The sequence below is a fragment of the Schistosoma mansoni genome, chromosome 2 (assembly GCF_000237925.1).
Source record: "Schistosoma mansoni strain Puerto Rico chromosome 2, complete genome".
In the NCBI taxonomy this organism is placed as follows: domain Eukaryota; kingdom Metazoa; phylum Platyhelminthes; class Trematoda; order Strigeidida; family Schistosomatidae; genus Schistosoma; species Schistosoma mansoni.
The window spans coordinates 25,275,999-25,298,218 of record NC_031496.1 but is presented as its reverse complement, the minus strand read 5'-3'; the positions used below and the strand labels follow the sequence as shown (position 1 = coordinate 25,298,218).

Genomic DNA, 22,220 nt, shown 5'->3' with positions numbered 1-22,220 from the left:
AGGCTTTCAGCCTGAACTCAGTTTTGAGGTTTGGATCCCACTAAGGTTGTGCATACCGTAGCGAACACATTAGCATCTCACTTAATAAATATTCGTCTATAAGCCTTAGGGTTCCGAAACGCTTAGTTGAGACCCAACGGTAGTGGATCGTGGTGTTAAGACCATGGCTCACTGTCACCCCAAGATCCTTGTGAGACCAGACCACGAGCACGGGCTCTTCCCCTCTGCTATATCTAATTACCTTTGTATCCCCAATGTGCGAGTAGACACACTTGGCACCATTGATAGGCATCAGCCATTTTTTAGACCAGCTAATCAGAGCATTGACTTCTGCTCAAAGTGCACATGCATCTGCATCTCCTGTTGTTTCTTGACAGAGTTTTACATCGCTAACGTATAGTAGCATTGTGGATTCAGCTATACTTGGGAGTTTATTTACACACAGTATAAAAAGTGAAGTACTTAGAACAGCACCCTGTGGCACTCCACTAAGTACTGGTTTCCAGGAGTAGCATCTAGAATTTACTCTTACTTTCTGCTCACGATCTATCGACGTTTGATAATCCTTAGATTTTGTAGTTTCAAGAGTAGTCCATCTGTCAGCATCTTATTAAATGCTTTGCTGAAATTCATGTAGATGGAATCCTCTGGTTTTCCATTATCTAGAGACTACATCCATTGCTCTCTTGCTATGAGGACTGCTGTGCAAGATAATCCTTTCCTGAAACCATGTTTTTCCCCGTTTAACGAGTTGTTGGTTACCACGAATGTCATTACGGTCTTTTTGATCATTCTTTCCAGTATTATAACTACGAAACTGGTGAGGCTAACAGGTTTGTAGTTTGATGGAAGTTGTTTTAGTCCTATTTCATGTATTGGTATGACTATTGCTTCCTTCCAGTCCGTAGGTAACTCAACTTGGCCAGGTGACACATTAAGTATCGTACTCAGTGTGGAAGCAACATATCGTGGAACGTGTCTCAAGATTTTAGGTTATAGTTCATCCACTCCTGTGGATTTTTCCATGTTTAAAGTATTAAAGGCCATGAGTTTACCGTAACTGAAAATTTCATTTTAAATACATATATGAGACTTATACTTAACCAGTGACAAGAAAAACGAAAAATATAAACTTATTCGAAAGAAAAGAGTTTACTATTCTGCACTTCATTCTTCCAGGTTTCTGTTCAAGAAATCTAAACAGCTACATACTGGAGGATCTGGTTCTGCGTCTTAAGCACAGGTTTTGAGTGTTACTTCTTCCTCTCATTTTATTCAAAGTAAAATTCATTTTCAAAATCATTTAGGTATTTCATTTCGTTTGTCTTGTCTACCTTCCTTCATTTGGCCTTGAAATGTAACAAGCTTTTAAAAACTGCAATCAGATTCCAATATTTGTTGTGAACTGAAATATTATTTTGTATTTGAACCTTCTAATATACACGGCATCATTAACTATATTCACAACTTTGCAAAAGTCATAAGTACCCATCTTAAACAATGAATTCAGCAATTAACATTCCTCAATATTACGAACAGATTTTCAGAATGTAAGATATATTTACTTAACTTATCTTCGAATAAATCAAAGTGCCTTACATTGGATTATGCACGAAAGATGTTTTTTAATAAATTGAGTTCACTCAGGAATTTTTTACTTGGACCGTGAATGATAGAGCTAGACGCTTCCCCGAAGAAAGGTCGATGGGAGGAGGTGACCAGTTTATTACCTTCTTCTAAGTGCACTATTGGTAATAAACCTTTTGAAGTGGATAGATCCGGTGGAATGCTATGCATTGATATTGAAAATTTAGGTTCATTTGGAGGGAACCAACAGCCAAATTATTTTAGTCCGTTACAGCCACATTATAGTATAGCTTTCAAGGACTATCCTTCAGAATACGGAGCACTACCTCAGGCTGATTGTGCGGCCCCAAATGTTGAATTTCTTACATACCCTCATTCCATGGCCGATTCACAAGGCAATCGAGATGAACTCAGCACTCCAATAACAATAACTGGATTTGATAATTCTTCCGGCATAAGCGCTGATTCCTATGTAAGTTTGTTGCATTGTAAAGCGGTGTTACAACAGACATTTTGCTCAGATTCTATTTATTATTAGTAAATAAATTTAAGTAGCTCAAGTTTCATGGATCCCGACACTGAAGCAAATAATCTATATAAATTCTGGTATTCTTTGTTTCCTTAAAGACGAGGCATTTTCAAAACGTATTATGGGCAAATCGCCGGTGATTTCAGTTGTTAACTACGTTAACTACGTCAATAGTTTCGATTTTCCAACAGTGAACGACTTTGCCAAATCAATCTTCGTAACCAAAATTAGAAAACCACTATTGCCGTTAGGTAAGAACCTTGGGGTGAAAGAGTGAAAACGAGGAACAAACTTTTTGGAGGATTGGTACTCATTACTATAATGAGTTAAACCGAGGTCTTCAGCGTTTGTCTTAATAGCGTTTCCTCTAAGTTAGAATTTAAAATTTAACGTTAATATTGGTGGAGGACTAAAGTATTCAAGTCATTCTCAGTGCAATATGAAGTAGTTATTTCGTCTCTCGCATGTTCACATGTTATTTATCATTGAACCTGTAAGTCCATAACATTTCTGTCTATATGTGTTGGATTGATTTTTCTTATTGATATGAAAAAGAGAAACAGTTGTATAAAACTTTGTTTGTGAACTCAGATATAATTGCCAAAACATGTTGTGGTTTATAACGGCAGGCATAACATGTTTACTATTTAACCATCTAAAGCCGCTACCAAGTTCCTATAAGTTAAGTTTGGTTAACTGTAGAGAAGCATATTTGTATCTGTAAATACCTGATTCAAGTGCTGAAACTAAAGTTAAAGTTGCTTAGACAGATATCACGTGAGTTTTATGTTTTTTATTGTTTTCCTAACGCAGTGTGCTTTACCTAGAGCACCTTTTTAAATGCGTATCTTGTGTTGTGAACATTATCAAAGCTATTATATTCAAGTGTCTAGGGGTACATAAAGGAGTAATACTACTAACATAACACTAAAAAACCTAAATTATTTGTGTATTGCTCGTTGAGCGAGAGTCATGTAAACTAGTTTACTCTAATGGAACATTCACATTTTTATTACTGAATAAAATGTGAACACAATATTATGCACATTTTGTGTCTAAAGTTTGTACTGGCTTGACTCAGTGATTCAGAGCCAGTGTCAATAACAGCAGTCTAAGGCCATTTAGTGTGTTTATTTGACTCCATGACAATTAAAATTTAACTAACAATAGTTTATCGTTTACTATATAGAAATTTATCAATCTATTAAACAGGAATACGGTTCCAATTTAGTAGTATAAAGACTTTCGGAACATTTTATTGATCAACATGTCACAAAGGATATGTTTCCCAATGTTTCTTTACGGTCCTAACAAGACACTCTAAATTAAATATGTTTATATTTAAAGTATGTAAATTAAGTATAAACAACATAGTATTATTTATTATCATGAGTCTGGGACTTGTAACTGAACACATTTTATATTTATGATTAAATAGTTATTTGACGAAAGTAGAAAAAGCTTTCTAATTGTTTAAAATGATAAACAGACGGTCTTCATCAAAGTAAACGCTTAATAAAAAACATTTCATTATAGTAATAAACGGATAAAGATGTATCTAAATCTAAATACCACGAGTTGTTGATGCGACTATTGTTTTTCATAAAGACTCCTTACATTAACACAGTAATTAATGATTAATAATGCTGACTTAGGCTTGAATCTACAAAATATATTGAGGATATCACTATATATCATTGTTTAATTTAAGCAACATATACAACAAAACACACATTATAGAGCAAAAGTACGCAATTTGAATAAAGTTCTTTATTTATGGGTTTTTTTAAATCTGAAAAACGAAAAAAAACATTTTGAGCATTTTACCTTAAAACAAGGTGATGTGTGCAAAACACGAAGCTCTTAATTTAAAGTGTATTTTGAATAACGTTACGCCTAGATTTTTGACACCTCAAACACTACTAAGTTGTGTCCTGACAATTTATAATAATTTTCATAGTTGAAATCATGAGTCAATTGAAGCTAGACCACCATGGAAAACCTGGAAGCACTGAAAGCCGTATTGTCCTATAGTGGGACTCCTCAGCAGTGCGCATCCACGATCCCGCACTCGCGAGGTTCGAACCCAGAACCTACCAGTCCCACTCCAGGACGAAACAGCCGTCCAGTGCTTCCAGGTTTTCAATAGTGGTCTATTTTCAATCGACTCTTGATTTCAATTATGAAAATACTAAATTCTACACAAAACCCCTTCTAATTTATAATAAATCTGCAAACGAATAACAAAGTTCAGCATTACACTGAGTTTTTATCAGCCATAAATTTTTGTTCATTTTCTCACATTGGGATTTGCATCACAATTACTTTACAGTATTTCTTGAATGACACAGTTTAAATTTCGGATTAGTTTGTTTCAAAATCCGAGAAGTATTAGACACTTTGACTAAAGTTTAAGTTTTCAAGCTTAATCAAGTGCACTGCATGAAGGGCTTTAAAACAAATTTCACTGGTTTGATTTGATTCACATTGCTACAAGAGTACAGTGCAACAAAAATATCATCATAAAACTTCTGATTTCAACGTCAAATTATTGTTAAATTCCTGGTGATTTTAACAAATGTGCCGGAATCAAAATATGGATTTAATCCGCACATTCGTTTGTCATTGATCTCATTAATACCAAGTGATGAAAATACTGGCTGGAATTCACGGAATAATTTTAAACTAGATTCAGAGAAGAGAAGTTAGTTGGCCTATCGCAGGATCATTTCTATTGACGTAGGCCTATTTATCCTTGGTTTGTATTCATGTATTGAGCGTGGTATTATCCCACACTTTCCGTTAGAAAAGTACGTTTCTTTACTTTAAAATATTCTTAGATTTCCAAACCGTTACCAGCATTGTCATTTAAACTTATTGGCAAGTAGTCTGGTTAATTTCTTAAGGGTATGCTGTATCTGTATCTGTATCAGACCATAGGTCGCCAACGACTTACAAGTGTTGGTACATTTTGTCCTGAATAGACAATGTATATGTAATTTAAGTCCTTATCTTTTTAAAGTCTAACTAGGAAAAATATTTTCCCCTTATTGCTTCTTCTATTTAGGCTGTTCAAGCAAAATAAAGGACGATATCTAGATATCCATAAAAGTTACTATGTTGGGTGATGCTGTTAATAAAAATATTTTGGACAAAATAAAACACCTTGTAACTGATATATATTGTCCGCTCAGTACCACAGATCATACGTCTTCAGTGTTTTAAAACTATATGTTAGAGCATTCAAATGCAACCATAAAAACAATCATTATAAAGCATGATGTATTAAGTCATTTTTCACCTTCTGGACTACAGTTAGTCACTTATTTGGGCACTGAGAATAGTAAAGATGCTTGTGATAGTGATGTAGATTTTGAGTCAGATTGTGATAACATTTTAGGCACAAATAACTTCTCAACACTGATATATATCTTAGAACTCCATATTTTTTTTAATGCTAACTATTTTGGATCTATTTGATGCTGTGATTTGTTGAGTGTTATTCTGAATGAATTTCCATAAGAATGTGCTTCCGGCTCTTTGAATTGATCCTAGTTTCTTGTTAAGTCACTGAATGTTACTTGATTCTTAATAAAGAAATGTATTTACCACTACATAATCTAAGTTTTCCATTCATTGTTGTTAGAAATGGTTGATAAGTCACTTATATTGTACTAGGGATATAGTTATGAGTAAGAAAGTCCCTAGGTGTGAAACACTTAAGAGATTTCAAGCCAAAACCTTTTCGAGGAATCCACTAATACTCCTTTGCCATTGTTGTGTATATATTTTACTAGAACAGAATAGTTGCATCTTTCGATCATTGTTATCGTATAAAGCTTTGAATAGTTTCGTTATTAAAACTGGTTTGAATAGGTAGTCAATAACCATAAAGTTTTCAGTAGTATATAAATAAAATCAAAGTATTTCTTGGTATAATCAAGTAACATAGATATTTAGTTAAAAGATAATTTTCAAAATAAGACAGGACAATCGTCACAAAACTTCAGGCTCAATAATAATCATTAAATGACTGATCATATTTAGTTTATGCTATGTCTTTAATTAACCGAGGTTCGATGCATACATTTTTGAACTTCTGAAGAAATATTTGGGAAGTAAGATAGTTGGTATGGGATCATAAGATCTTGCGTTCAATCTTATGTTGGATCATTGGAGGTGCGCCAGCAAGGATTATCTAGCTTGGACTAAACTTATATCGATTGTTCTATTATTTTAGACTGTTTTTTGGGTGATGTTAGTTTGTGATGATTAGAGTCAGTTGAATGAATGAAGTGTACAACTCTGCATTACATGTTAAATTGTAATCAAAGTGTGTAACACAGGAATTTTCTTTTCAGTAATCAATTAATTATGTTTACTTCGAAAGGTATTTTAACATTCTTTTAAACTGTTGGGATTCTCCGATGTTTGAACTCATCTATTTAGTACTTAATTAATATTCATGATCATGCAAAAGGGTTCTTGTTGTTCTCTCACAGATATTTGAAAGTGACAAGGGTGAATCTCCGTCAAAATATGAGTCGCTTGAGTTCCAGACTATATTGGTGCTCACAAAGCCCTTATTTGGACAGAGGTTTATCAAGTGTAGTCTTAAATATCAACAATGCGAAAATAGAAATACCTAAAAATAATTATAGACACCAAATTCGTTATAGAAGCTGGTAGCTATTGTTAGTCAGTAGTCGAACTGACAACCCAGTAGTATTTAGAGGATTGGCTCTAGGTTTAACTGTCAATTTAAACGTTAACGTGTATGGAAATGCATCCAACTGACATCTCTAGCAAGACAAACGGCAGGTTTTGGACTCGATTGTTAATAGTTATTCAAAATATAAATCATATATGCTTATAAATTGAGGTTGTTTATATTGTTCATACTCATAAGCGAATAAAAACAAATTAGGGTGTTGGTTTTGTCATTACATAAATCGGAAGATCATATGATTAACTAGCTTTTCTTCTGCTGTTTTAATAGTGTCCTTAACCAGTTCAATTCCGAACAGAAGCCTGTATTTTTGAGACTCTCTTTCAGCTAGAAATTATTTTAAGGTCATAGATTTAAAAATTATAAACTGTTATAGGTTATTATGGTTAGTATTATTGAATTCGTAGTTGTTATTATGTCTGTGCCTCATTTTTTAGAGCAGAATAATTTACCCTTAGAGATGAAGTATATATAAGATAGTGAGATGTCATGGGTTTTAAAGAATGACACCTTCTGGATATACATATCTACATAGGTGAATGATTAGTTACGAACTTATCAGTAAAAATTATTATTCAGTTATATAATATGCCCTTATGGGCCAGGGTAATCTTGCACTGGTTTTCAGGAGAACCAGATACCATCCAGACTTTCACGCGGCAACCCAAACAGTACAGCTCAATCCCGTTTAACAAGAGAGCCAGACGCTGCCCAGGCTTAACCCAGGCAGTACAGCTCAATCTCGCCCTATAGGAGAACCAGACATTATATAGGCTTCGACACTACAATCCGAACAGAACAGCCCAATCCTGTGGCGCAACCACTCAGGTTCCAAACATCCTGGTGGACCATACCAGTACAAATGTACAGATATATTTGTAATACTCGAATGAGTAGAAAGTTAAATTTATGACGTTTTGTATAAATACCTTCTCCTGACAATTGGGAAATGTCAAGGACTTAATTTTCTACTCATTAGAAATATTACAAATGTGACAATATTTTAATTATTAACGATGTACTCAATGCTCAGTTTATTTAAAGTGATCAATTTAAACCTTGGTAACAACATACGGTTACAGAATATTTTTCAGAACTGATGGATAGGTTAGCTCTTATGATCTGTGATAGATACTGTAATGTAAATTCTTTGTATCTTAGCTTTTATAAGTAGATTATGATGTATTTGAGTCTAGTGCTCTTGGATGATGAACAGGGGGAAAGATACTAATGTAGTAGATAGTTAATTTCTGATAAAATAACAATTGTCAGTATTTTGTAATGACATCAAACGACTCAACACTTACCCCTAATAACAGCCTTCAGTAATCTATTCAAAATCCCGGGAAAGTATGGTAGAGAACAGTGAAGGATAATGAGTTTTATACAAGAATTTACAAATCGAGTAATCGCGAAAGTATTTGCATATCGATATGGTTAGTTAGACGAAAAACGTTTTCCGATATTTACAGAACAATAGTGTATCAGGAGCGATTAGAAGAAAAAGTTCCATCAAGATAAGAGATATTTGATTTGGTTGTTATCAAAGAATATCCAATAGTACAGACCTCATATGATTTCGACCGTATTGTAAGTACTTCACACGTCTCAGGTAAAGTGGATAGTTTTTCAGTCATGGGAATTAGATGTCATACTACTAAATTTGGATCATCATGTAATGAACATTAGGAAATTATGTTTCAACGTAACTTACAAGGTCGTGAACATACTTGAACAAGGTGTCTTCTGTAGATGGCAAGTCATTTAAAAAAGGAGAAAAAGGAAGGGAAATTAATAACTTTATGTAGTGAACCAGTTTAGATTGTCGCTAGCAGTGGAATCCAAGCCGAGAGTTTTGTTCTATTCTGAACTTGTTAGTTGGATGTACTTACACTTCAGAGGTGATATTCATGTTGGAGCTCGAATTTAATGTCTCTCACTTAAAAGTGATATACACTAAATTGTTTAACAAGTACATTTAAATAAAGGTTTGAATATTTTCATTGTGAATGCTTTTAAGGACTAGAAATGATCAATCTCTAGTGGTACATATCCATCATGAGCCAATGCGAGTACACACTGATCATTTTAATTGCTTAGTATAAATGAGGGGAGAATATAAACCTTTGAGAATGTATTCTAAGTTTCTTAAAATGTAGGATTGTATGTTCAAGAAGACAAGTTATATTCTAACGAACAAGCAGTTCTTCTATAGACTTTCAACTTAACAATCTTATGCTTAAGTTTCTAAACCTTCGAAAATCTGTTAGCTTAGAATGATTCGTTGGTTACATTATTCATTTTATTTAAAATTAAAAATTCTCTGAAAATTCTAGATAATAATTAACTACTAGTACTTCTACTACATAGCCGGTATGCGGAAATTGATAGATTTCATAGTTAGGATCATGAAATAGTCTTACTTAAGCAACCATTGGAGAATACGAAGTATTGGGTAACTGTTTCGGCATTAGAATGGACCTCCCAGCTCACCCACAGCTTAGTTTATTAAAAGTTAAGGGTTTTCTGAGAGACCTGAATTTCCTAGATTCAATCACTGGTAGGGTTGTGAATGTGTACTGTTAGGAAGAAACAGGTGTCCAGCTTTTCGTGGTTTTTAATGGTTTTCTAACAAACTCAGTCCACAATGCAAATTGTAAGGAAATGATTGCAGATAAATAGTTGAAATGTCCGGTTAACTTCCATCAAACTATTTCAAGGTCTTACATCTTGATTATGTGAAGAGTTATTGCCATGTTAACTAATATTATCAGTCAACTATTTGATAATGATACCAGTTATTACTTTCAGGAATTAAGTTGAATGCTGTCTGACTGAACAAACATGCTTGCACTGAATTTTTATCTTAGCTTGATAATAGGTTATACCTTGGTGTATTGAAGCGTCTGCTAAGGAAATAAATCAAACCTGAATCTGTTGAGATTCAATTCTAAAGTTCTACTGCCGATCACTGCAAAAAATATCATTGATATCAGAGACACCTTCCATTTGGATAATTTTCCACAATTTATACGACCCATAAAATTGAAGTATATATTTCTTACATAATATTACTATTCGTTAGACATTATCCATTTATACATGTTGATTAATCAGTCGGAGTATCGTTTTCCTAGCCCTCATCGTTAACTTGATGTTTATTATCAACTAAATTTGGAGTGTGGCCACTTAACTTTTCCTTCACATCACACTGCATTGTATTTTATATCGGCTGGTTGGGGTTACTTAAGAACTCCATAAAACCGCCATATATATGATGAAGTTAACTTACTTTACATTTTAGCAATATTTACTATTTTTAGTTTACATTAGCTTAAAATGTTGGATATATCCAATAAGTCCATAATGTATTAACAGAATACTTAAAAAGAGAGTTTTCTTATTTCGTATTTACCTCATACTATCATTATAATCATCACTTCGTATTTACTCTTTTTATTAATACGATAAAGTTGTTAAATCGAACTCATTTTAATAGTTGAGATCATGAGTCAATTGAAAACCTGAGAGCACAGGACGGCCGTTTCGTCCTATTGCAGGGCTCCTTAGCAGTGAGCATCCACGATCCTTCCTCGCGAGATTCGAACCCAGTCTCACATGCTCACTACTGACAGGCTTCAAGAAGTATTTTCTGGAGTTCTAATGAAGAGCAGTGACCAGTGGAGTTCAACCAGGTCTGTTGTGAGATAGTAATTCACTGAAGACAATGGTGGATGTGCCACTCAATTTTTTGGATCTTTTGAAGTTAGACATTGACACCGTTGGATGATGGCCAGCTTAGTGGTCTAGAAGTTAGGCGCTCGCGCGCGAGATTGATGGGTCCTGAGTTCGAATCTGAAGAGGCGGGATCATGAATGTACACTGCTAAGGAGTCCCACAATACAACGAGACAGCCGTCCAGCGCTTCCAGGTTTTCCATGGTAGTCTAGCTTCACTTGACTCATGATCTCAACTACTAAAAACCAACTCGATTTTTTTTTCTCTTTTAAAAAAAAGCTACGAATTACAAAATTTCAACTAGCCTAAAGGTAATGATTACAGTGATCATGCAGACAAGCGAACAAGATTGTTATTATAATAGTAATTGTTATAGTAATAATAGTTAGAGTCAAAATTAGTATTTGTCTTTTGATACTTGTGAAAAAAATAAATAAAAGATATGACCTCAAAATGAACTGTTAAGTTGAATTTTATCAATGGAACAAAACCACAAAAAAAAACAAAAAACAAAAAAAACAAATAAAAAAACAAAAAAATTGAGATGGGCACCAAAAAAATTTATTTGACATTTAATCATTCATAAGATTATTTGTAAGTTTTATTGTGTAAAGTCCAAGTCTGATTTACTTTTGTGAAAAAAAATTAAAGTTTTTTATATTTCGTAAATTTATTGTTTTTTTTACTTATTATTACTTACGCCTGTTACCCCTCGTCGAGGAGCATAAGCCACTCACCAGCATTCTCCATCCCACTCTGTTCCAACCAATCCTTCCCAGTTATCTCCAGTTAACATTCATACTTTTCTTATCTGCTTCTATTTCCCGACGTAATGTGTTCTTTGGCCTTCCTCTTTTCCGCTTCCCTTCAGGATTCCAAGTTAAGGATTGCCTTGTAATACACATTGGTGATTTCCTTAATGTATGTCCTATTCACTTCCAACGTCTTTTCCTAATTTCCTCTTCATCTGGAAACTGGTTTGTCCTCTCCGATGAAACGCTGTTGTTGAGAGTATCCAGCCAGTGAATGTTGAGTTTCTTGCGTAAACAACTGTTTATAAATACTTGTACCATTTTGACGATGGATGTAGTAGTTCTCCACGTCTCAGCTCCGTACAGCAGGACTGACTGTCTTGACGTCCGTATTGAAGATTCTCACTTTGAAGTTAGTTGACAGTTGTTTAGAGTTCCATATGCTCTTCAATTGTAGAAATGCTGCCCATTTTGTAAATATTTATAAAATAAAAAAAATTTTTTTGAAGGTTAAAATGATTCTGATGGTAGAGAGTAAATGATCTTCGGTTTTTAGGTTTTCATCTAGGTTTTTTTCCTTTTCTTTTTCTTTTTTTAAAAAAAATTGGATGGAAACGTTGATTATTCATGAAAAGTATTCAATATTTAATCATGATTAGAGTATTAAAATGAAAAGAAAATTGGTTATAATAATGATATCAACCTATAAAAAAGTTAGCGTTTTTTTAGGGAGTTGGTTTTCTACGGGATGGGGTTGCTAACCCCATGCACAACCCTCCTCTTTTATCCGGGCTTGGAACCGGCAGTAGCCCCTGTAGGAGCTACAGGCAGAGTTAACCTATAAAGTCACTAGATGTTAGTTGAACTTATGCAAAAAGGATTTGATTTATCTAGTTAATGAATTTAAATAAAATGTAATTAAAAATCTGTTATTCAAAAACACATTATCAGGAATGAGACAGTTATCCTTTAAGGAGACATTTGAAGATGTTTACAGAATATAGAAGATTTATTGAATTTAAAAACTATCCGATAAAGAATTAGTGGTCTAAAGATTAAGCTGTCACCATGACAAATAAACACAGTGGGTTTATAAAGTGGAAAATAAAAAAAAAGAAAAGAGAGTAGTTGGAATTAACCAAATTCCAATCCCATCAACTTAGAAGTATTTGATATAAACAAGAAAATGGGAGTCAATTCATTGAATAAGTTTTATATGGCAACCACTGTTGAAAGGGCATCATTTTCAATGTGATCAAATTTAATAGTGGTAAACTCGTTGATTGAGGATGTCGCAGTGTGGTTTTTAAAAAAAAACGGGTTAGTATAGCCTCAGATAACACTAAGTTTATATGTTGTATAGAAAGCAATATTTCGATCTTCGTAATACTTAATACTGTAGGAGAATGTAAAATTTTCTTATAGAAAATGTGTGATCAAAAGGTTTTACCGTTGGTTCTGGAAAGCTTACCAGATTTGTAGGAAAATCAGCTCTTACTATTGTTATACAGTCATTCAGTAATTAAAAAGCGCAATCGTTTAATTAAAGTGTTTATGTCAAAATAAATTTACCATGTTTAATGTGTATCTGGTTCACCACCACACTTGTCTCATTCCAGCGGTTGTCTACAAGGTCTGAATATAATCTGCACCAACGCTATAACATCAGTAGTATTCGTATCAGTACTGATAGTAGTTGTAGCGGTAGTCGTAAATACCATACGCGGACTAATTATACAGAGATAAATCACTACTAATTTACTCCGTTTTGTCCTATTAAACAAAAAATACTTTAATCAAACATTGAAAAACGATTTACTTACTTACTTACTTTCGCCTGTTACTCCCAATGGAGCATAGGCCGCCGACCAGCTTTCTCCAACACACTCTGTCCTGGGCATTCCTTTCTAGTTCTATCCAGTTCTTGTTCATTCTTCTCATATCTGTCTCCATTTCTCGGCGTTATGTGTTCTTTGGTCTTCCTCTTCTCCTTTGACCTTCAGGATTCCATGTGAGGGCTTGTCTTGTGACTCAATTGGTGACTTCCTCAATGTGTGTCCTATCCACTTCCAGCGCTTCTTCCTGATTTCTTCCTCCACTGGATGGAATCTGGTTTGTTGTCTCCCACAATAACTTGTTGCTGATAGTGTCTGGCCAATGGATCCGAAATATCTTGCGTAGACAACTGTTAATAAACACCTGTATCTTCTGTATGATGACTTTCGTGGTTTTTCACGCTTCCGCCCCATACAGTAGAACTGTCTTGACATTCGTATTGAAAAAAGACAGAGAATATATTTTCAAAGAAGTTGACTTTTGATTGATTTTACTCCTTATTAAACAAAGAATTAGTCACAAATGCTAAGAGATAACACATTTGATGGAAATAGTTTCTCGATTTTTAATAAAAGATTGCTGTCAAAAATATTCCCATTTGAAATGTATTAAGATCCAAACTTAATACTTACAATAATAGTTAGGAATTATATCTAGGCTTCTTTTGTTTGTGAACAGTATTACTGAAATAATCATTTGTGTATAAAGTGTCAATACATGAATCGTCTTTCAGGTGGGTTATAGACTCAAAATAAATAGTGTAAACTTATGCGAACTTGTGAAGTGATACATAATAAGTATGAATGTTGTTAACTTGGTCCCGTTTATCAAGCTAATTCAAATTTCAATTGTCTGATTCGCAATGATGTCATAGATAGAGCCAATATAAAAAGTTACTCGTTTGCCATTTACAGAAAATATATAAAATAAAAACAAATGTGATGATGAATAAAGTTGCTTTTGTATCTCCAAAAAATAATAGTAATATTAATAGGTGTAGTTGTTGTGATATCATTACACTGCCTTCTCGTGGCAGGGGTGTTGTTTACGAAATTGAGAGGATGAAAAGAGAATGTCCGGCGGTTTGACCGGGTTGGTGAACACGAAGGATCCAGCCAGGGTAGTTGGAAAGTCCTGATTTCAAACCAATGGTTAGAAACCTACTCTAACTCCATCAATAATTAGGGTCAAGGGAATATAGATTGAGCTACTGGAGTTTTAAATACCATAATTCACTAAAGTGGAAAATATTGATGTTTAGTTTAGAGTTTGTTTGCTCTATTTCGACCACTCGTGTTAACAAAATCAGTGGCATGTTAGTAAAATCGTGAATGGACTTTCGTTAGGCAACTACTAAGAACACGAAAGCACTGGGAAGCTGTTTCGTTCTCGTATGGGACTCACTGGTACGCATCTACAACCCTACTGCAAATCAAACTGACAGCATTTAGGTTTCACAATGAGTGGTTAATTTCATGCCACTGACTCAGCCTCCAATGATTTATATGTCTAATCTCAATCAATGGTCAAATTCTATTAACTAATTGGAATTCGGGAAAAAACATACATTATCGACGGACGTTAGTTTCTCTGAGAATATTACCATTTAAATTATTGCATGATGAGATAGTATATTAATAGGTAGTTTGTTAGTAACCACTGTCATATTATCAGGTCATTAATATTTGTATTCGATTAAATGAATCTGATTGTGGTCAATAGTTTAAGTGAATGGATTTTGCGGAGTCGGTAGTATACCCTGGATGATCTTGATTTCATTCTGTTTTTCACTCGTCAATATCACTCACTAGCAATTCTAAGAGGAACTGATGTTACCTGTGGAATTCAAATCCATATAACTCAGAGTCTCAGCTCAAGTTGATACTAGTACAGAGACTGATAATTTCATTGAAGACTAAGATATTCAAAATGATTATTCACTGAGTAATAACTAATATCATTTCATCCTATGCTGTTCGTCAATTTACCTAGGATTGTAAGTATACCTTATTGATATAACCCAATGAGCATAGAACTCAAGGGAAACACAGCTTTCTGACTATCACATCCAGTTATCTAATTTTTTAGCTTTCCAAAAGATGCTGAAATGCTTAATTTACACACCTTAATATTAATATCATTAGAGTTGTGCTAATTGTATTTGATGCGATACGATTCCCTCACATGTAATTTTTATACACCTTACAGATATTTACCATGAGCATTTTTATCAAACATAATTTCAATATGTCACTATTCACGTTAATTCGTAGAACTATTACTTTTACTACTACTACTACTGATACTACTACTACTACTACTGATACTACTACTACTACTGATACTACCACTACTGCTACTGATACTACCACTACTGCTACTACTACTACTACTACTACTGATACTACTACTACTGATACTACTACTACTACTACTATAACTACTACTACCATTACTACTACTACTACTACTACTACTACTACTACTGATATTACTATCAATTACAATACTGAAAAAATATTTTAATTTATAAATACATAACTGTAGTTTTTTTATCCTAAAAATGTACTCAATTTTTTAAAATTTTTTTTTCTAATAAAAATTAGTTGATTTTTCTTTTGATAAAGTGCACTTACATCCATCATTTCCAACATGGACCTGCCTTCCCCCACCCCCCACTCCTCCTTGTCATCCAACACCAATATCATTTCCATATTTTATCAAATAAAAAAAAAATAAATTTTCTAAATAATCCAACCACTATTCATGATCTATACCATACATGTTTACACTGAATCATAGATTCATTATGTGTAAAGTGTTTTGTTGTTGTTGTTGTGTTCATTGCTCTCCCTTCATCCTCCCCTTCTTGTTCTCTTTTTTATTTTGTTAATCGAAAAAGAAAAAAAACTAAACAGAGTGCAACAAAAGGTTGGTGAAATATTGATTAAACTATAATGAATTTTTTAAAAAAAATTTGATATTGATTACAAAAAGAAAAAAAGAAAAACTCGCAAATTTTTTTTTCAAAATTTTCTGATAACAATGAGTAACTGAAATAAATTACTTGGTGGGGGTGTGTGTACATAAGTAAACTTAAAAGAGGAAAGATATCATTGGATATGAACTTATTTTTTTCTTTTATGTTTGTGATAAAGATTAAGTAGGAAGAGAGAGGGAGAGAGAGAGGAGAGTAGAGTGAATGAAATGGAAAAGGTGGTGGTTCATAAACACCATTACTATTCTATTATGTTTACTTATTCATGTCAATATTATTATTATTATCCCCAATATTCTTCTTCTTTCGAACTTATAAATTGAGAAGACATCTATTGATTTAGACAAAATATAATGCACTCTATGAACTACATCTAGAAAAATGACATTTTAGGACTAAACAAAAAAAAAACAATTGAAGAACACGTCTTCGTACTTTCAAAGAGAAAAAAAAGAAGTACCTCAAAACAATTTAACTACATTGAGTTTATTTAAGAAAAGAGGAATCATGTTTGTAGAAGTATGTGTGATTGAAATCGAAAATCATGCAAGCATTTCAGTAGACAGTTTGGTTTGGGATTTCTCAAAGTTAACAATTAATCAGTATGGGAGTCTTGGAAATTGTTGACAATTCGCAAGCATTAGATAGCTGTTTCATCCTAGTTCAACTGTATTGGTTGTGAGGAAGGTATCCATTGAAGACAACGAAAGATAGTTGCACAATACTGTGAAGTAATTGAAGGTAGACTTATACATCGTCGACTCAAGATCATTGATCTATAGGTTAAGTGTTTGTAAGTGAGACTAAAGGTCTTATCTCCTATCTCTGATGGGGAGGTCGTAGAGGTGCAATACTAAGGAGTTTCATAATATGGCTGACTAATCATTTCAAGTTCGCAATGGTGTCTAACTTTGGTCGGTTCGTGATCTCAGTAAAATAATGAGTTTGTACGAAACTCACTTCTTCGGTGATTACTATTCACTCAGTGTCCAACTAGTATGACATTATTCATTTAGACTTTGATTAAAGTTCTTATAATATAACCGGACTGAATTTTTCAGCAATCTGGTCAGACATTTTGGCCATCTAATTTCCAATTGTATATGTTATGCAATTAAACTATCCGTCTTAGATTTTTTTGAACAGAATAATTCTTAAAGTTCGGTGTATGTACTCTCTCATTATTTTAAAGGTCCGATGAATTAGTTTGATACTGGTAAACCTAAATGCAAATAGTGATGACATTACCATAAAAACAGGATGCAATTACATTGGAAATGACTATGTATGATGAATAGAAAAATATATTTATAGCATTTGAACTGGTGTATGACTTTCAAAAATGTATATGTGCATTAGTTAGGTGGCTGTTCGGCCTATGCTCCTCCACGAGGGGTAACAGACGTAAGTAAGTTAGGTGGCTGTTAGAAAACATTTATTTTATATTTTTTTGAATAATAGCAATTTCAATACAAAGTGGTGGTTGGAGGTAGTTGACAGGACCTAGGTTTCTTGCTATTGAGAACTTGTCAAGGCAGAAACAATATGCATATGATAATTTGAGTAGGAAATTGAAATAAATACTGAAACATCATGGGGTTGATAATTTAATGGAAGGTTATGTAGCAGAAATTCATACTCACCACAAAGACTACAGGTTTCTAGGTCATATGCATGTACTGTTGTGAGGGTTCAGATATGGATAAAATTAGTTTGACTGTTTCTTTATCCTCCATATCATGTCATGAAAAATATATTACCTAATAACCATAATAATTCGAATGATGCCTTCATCAAAGTGTTTTCAAATGAAGTTGAGACATAGTAGTGGTTCAATCTTAATTCGCTAGTTTTCATCTGAATAACCTGAAAAGTAACGTTTAAATGTCCGTCCATATAGCAAAAATATTTTTCACTGTCGGGATCAATCAATCAATCGAATCTCGCGAGTGTGCGATCGTGGATGCGCACTGCTGAGGAGTCCCATAATAGGACGAAACGGCCGTTCAGTGCTTCCACGTTTTCCATGGTGGTCTAGCTTCAATTAACTCACGCTTCCAACTATGAAAATACTAAATCTCCACAAAACCCCACCTGATAATTAAAGTTAGTATTAATTACCATTTCAAACATCATTGATCGCTAGTGATTTGTTTTTTAAGTAATTAGAAAGTTCTAGAAAAAGCATTAAATTAGGAATAATGCTGGGTACTGAGTTGTTTCAGGTAAGGTTTTATATCTAACATCCTAAACATTTCAACTATACCTAAATCTTTCTGTACTTTATTTATTTATTATTTATTTACACACATAAATATTGGTACAAAGGGGCACCAAATATATATGCGCCGCACAAATCTCATTTAATTTGTGTAAGGGCTGTGATACTTCCCAGGCGCCCAAACTGAAACAAGTGGTTTTCTTAGGGAGCCACACCCAGAGCCTTTGACCTAAAGGTCTGATCCCCAAGACAGTGAGGCATCTTAAGGAGAGGCCGTCCCATGGTAGCCGGTGACCAACGATTGATTCATAGGCCATTTGTTCCTACAGGATACTGTCACCCATGTACACCATTGGTTTGGAATCAAGGTTTTCCAACTCCCCTAGGTGGACGTTCCGTGTCCACCAACCCGGTTAAAGCTCTGGACCCACGCTTTTCGCCTTCTCAATTTTGTAAACAACACCCCCACCACGAGATGGCAGTGAGTAGGACTTCCCTGACAGAGGCTATGTACGTGTGGCCATATGAGAGCATTTGGAGAGGGGGAGCGTACTCTGCCCACTCTCGGCCGTACCAGGGCATTTGGGGGCAAAAGTGTAATCGAGTCTTCCAAGACTTACATTCTTCTGATGCTGCTTATTGAAGATAATTATATGCTAACAAGATTATTGATCATTACAGTATATAAAAAGATATTGAAACGATACTGTAAAATGATGTCACCATCGATAATGCATTTTGTCAGCGTTATATGCTTTACATTATTAACACCATCGCGGTAGATGTTCAGTTAAAAGATTTTGTGAAACCTGATTTTTCAAATAGTGTGCTCTAATTTATTCCTTTTTCAATGTTACATTCATTTTGTATCAACTTGATGATGCTTATTAATTGGTATGTATTGCATGTGCGAAATTGTTTCACGGTTTAGTCAACTAATCAAGTTATATTAGCTGAGTGCATGTAACACTATAAGCAAAATGGATATGAACCGAAAGTAGACAAATCGATAGCGAATATAACTGTCTCCTCCCTTCCTCAGTATCTAAAGTATTACCTATCTAAACAAATACCAGAAAGCAAAGTTTAAGCAGTGATTGATAAGAATTAATATTTAGGAAAAAAATATTACCTTCTAGAAACATTTTAAATTATATAAAACTGTTATGAGAGTGATAAAATGGATTATGGTAATTAGTTCAGTAAAAGAATGAACTGTTCTACAAGATTATCTGAACCACGTAACAGCACGAGGTCTTGAGTGCTGTTAGAGGTTCGGGGGCAGTTATCACTTCCCGGTTGCCCACACCGTGGAAGGGTTCTTCTAGAGGTACCTGAAAAAGAAATTGGGTTAGAAGTGGTCTTAATGACCTGAGAGCGTGACCGCAGTGCCCAAGGGACAACTGCTTGAGGTCGGTCACACACGACCTTTTTGTGGGTAGTTTTTGTGTTAGCTCCGTCCTTCAAAGGACCTTACCGCCGGAGACGGATATCCGTGGGATAAGGCGAGGTGTTCATTTTTAGGGTCGACCTTTTCTAACCCCACCCCTCCTTGTGAGAAGACATCATCGCTGTCATGTTGGTTGTCTGAAGGAAACACCTTACTGCTGTCACACCTCTGTACAGTCAGCAGTATGACGTCTCCTTCGGACCTTGGGATTGCTGCTTTTAGTCTTACCACTCTTCAACCAACCTGCCTGGCATGGTAGAACCTTGAGGAACGATTGTTCCAGCCAGTATAACTCGATTGGTTCATCACGATAGGCAAGCCCGACCACCACATCAAGGTAGAAGCAACGGTCGGTAAAATCTAAAGTAGAAAAATTAGTAAAACTGGCGAAGTCTTTAATAACCATAGTAAATACTTTAGGAAGGCGATGGGAATGCAAAGTTATAAACTCTTTAGAACGACAGTTGTCATATTCTGACCAAGGAATATATGTTAAATAGTCTCTTTGGTAAAGTGATAGACTGATATTTCACAAAAGTTTGTATAAAGATAGAACTGAAGAGCTATTATTACTATTTAGGCATTTCACATGCCGAGTTGATTGAATTAGAACTAATTAAAGTAATATGGTGTGACGACGTCATACCATATCATATTCAGATTTGTAACGGACAAGTCATCTTTGTGAGGATGTAGTAAGAAATAAAAAAAAACCGTTCAGTGAAGAAATCTTGTCGACTTCATCTATTCGTACTCCACCACAATTCTATTTTTAGTCAGTCCATTTACTAAAAATAGTAATTCACAATCAAATAAAGAGATACTATATCATTAAAGGGTGGTTAACGACAGTATTCAACGCTTTTTTTTATTTTTTATAGATTACTATTTTAGTGGATAATTTAATTATAAATAGTAGTGTATAACATTAGTTGCCAAAAAATTGTCGGAAGCACTTTTTCCCTTTGATTTATATTCATTTTTTTCTTCAATAGTACAATAGATTTCATTCGCTACTTAAATAATGTAGTGTAAGGTAATTCTACTCCAGTTACAAAATTCATATTTAACATTTACAGCTAGAAAGCAGAAAATGAAAGCAGAGGACATGGGACAAAAAAGATTGCTATAACCGTAAAGATTTGTGGAGATTTTTACATCTTACAGTTCACATCACAGATTAGTCTTGGTTGAATAATCATGGAAAAGTAGGAGGCATTGGACAGTCGTTTCTTACTTATGGCAAGCTGTGACTAATGGAGCCTAGCCAAATAAAGTGTGTAACACAATTACCAACCAAATGAGTTGGGATATAGTTGTGCAATACTGAGAGTTTAATGAAGTTAAACATGTAAACCATTTGGTGCTCGAACAATAGTCTAAAGGTTGGGCAACCACGGGTGAGATCGAAGATTCTGGGTTCAATCCCTTAAGTCTTGTGCGTTTGTACTGTTAAAGAGTCCTTTATTGGGTTCAAGCAACTATCCAGTGCTCAGTAGTATACATAGGTTGTTTAACTAGGATTAATCTATGGTGAAAACCGTAGAAAATAATTACTATGAAAAGTCTCGCCACGTGCATGCAATTAATTATTTCTTAATATATTGATTTAATGGCGGAGAAGTGGCCTCTTCAGTTTACAATGGTTGACCAGCTTGAGTACGGTATTTTAATGACAAAATTTATCCTCAAAATAGGCTAAAATCTTAATTAAATACATTCATTCACATAAGTGGTCAGTAAAACATTAAAAGCTTTATATTTTCTAAACGTAACTATTTTCAGAAGGGGTTTTGTGGAGATTTCATTATTTTTCATAGTTGAAATCATGGGTCCATTGAAGCTAGACCACAATGGAAAACCTGGAAGCACTGGACGGCCGTTTCGTCCTATTATAGGATTCCTCAGAAGTGCGCATCCACCAGGTTTTCCATGGTGGTCTAGCTTCAATTGACTCATGATTTCAACTATGAAAAATGCTGAAATCTCCACAAAACCCCTTCTGATTATAATCATATGCTCACTAGTGACTGACTTCAAAATACATGTCCTGGAGTTCTAGTAGGAAGCAGTGACCAGTGGAGTCCAACCACGTCTGTTGTGATATAACAACTTACTGAAGACAATTGGTGAACGGTTGCTCATATTTCGTGGATTGGTTGAAGTTAGACATTAACACCCTGGATGCCGGTCGGCTCAGTGGTCTATCGGCTAAGTGCTCTGGCGCGAGACTGGTAGGTCCTGGGTTCGAATCTCGCGAGACGGGGTCGTGGATGCGCACTGCTGAGGAGTCCAATACTCGGACGAAACGGCCGTTCAGTGCTTCCAGGTTTTCCATGGTGGTCTATCTTCAATTGACTTATGATTTCAACTATGAAAA

The 22,220-nt window shown here is 34.5% G+C and overlaps 1 protein-coding gene across 1 annotated transcript in view; it reads left to right on the top strand.

Moving 5' to 3' along the window:
- Positions 1–1,669: 1,669 nt before the first annotated feature.
- The window catches only part of Smp_212440 (putative nuclear hormone receptor), a gene marked incomplete at both ends in the record, with an annotated part of 21,926 nt that continues 1,375 nt past the window's right edge, over positions 1,670–22,220 (top strand). The window contains one exon of the mRNA XM_018796191.1: positions 1,670–2,059. Coding sequence (XP_018650428.1) covers positions 1,670–2,059 — 390 coding nt within the window. The remainder of the gene's footprint in view (positions 2,060–22,220) is intronic.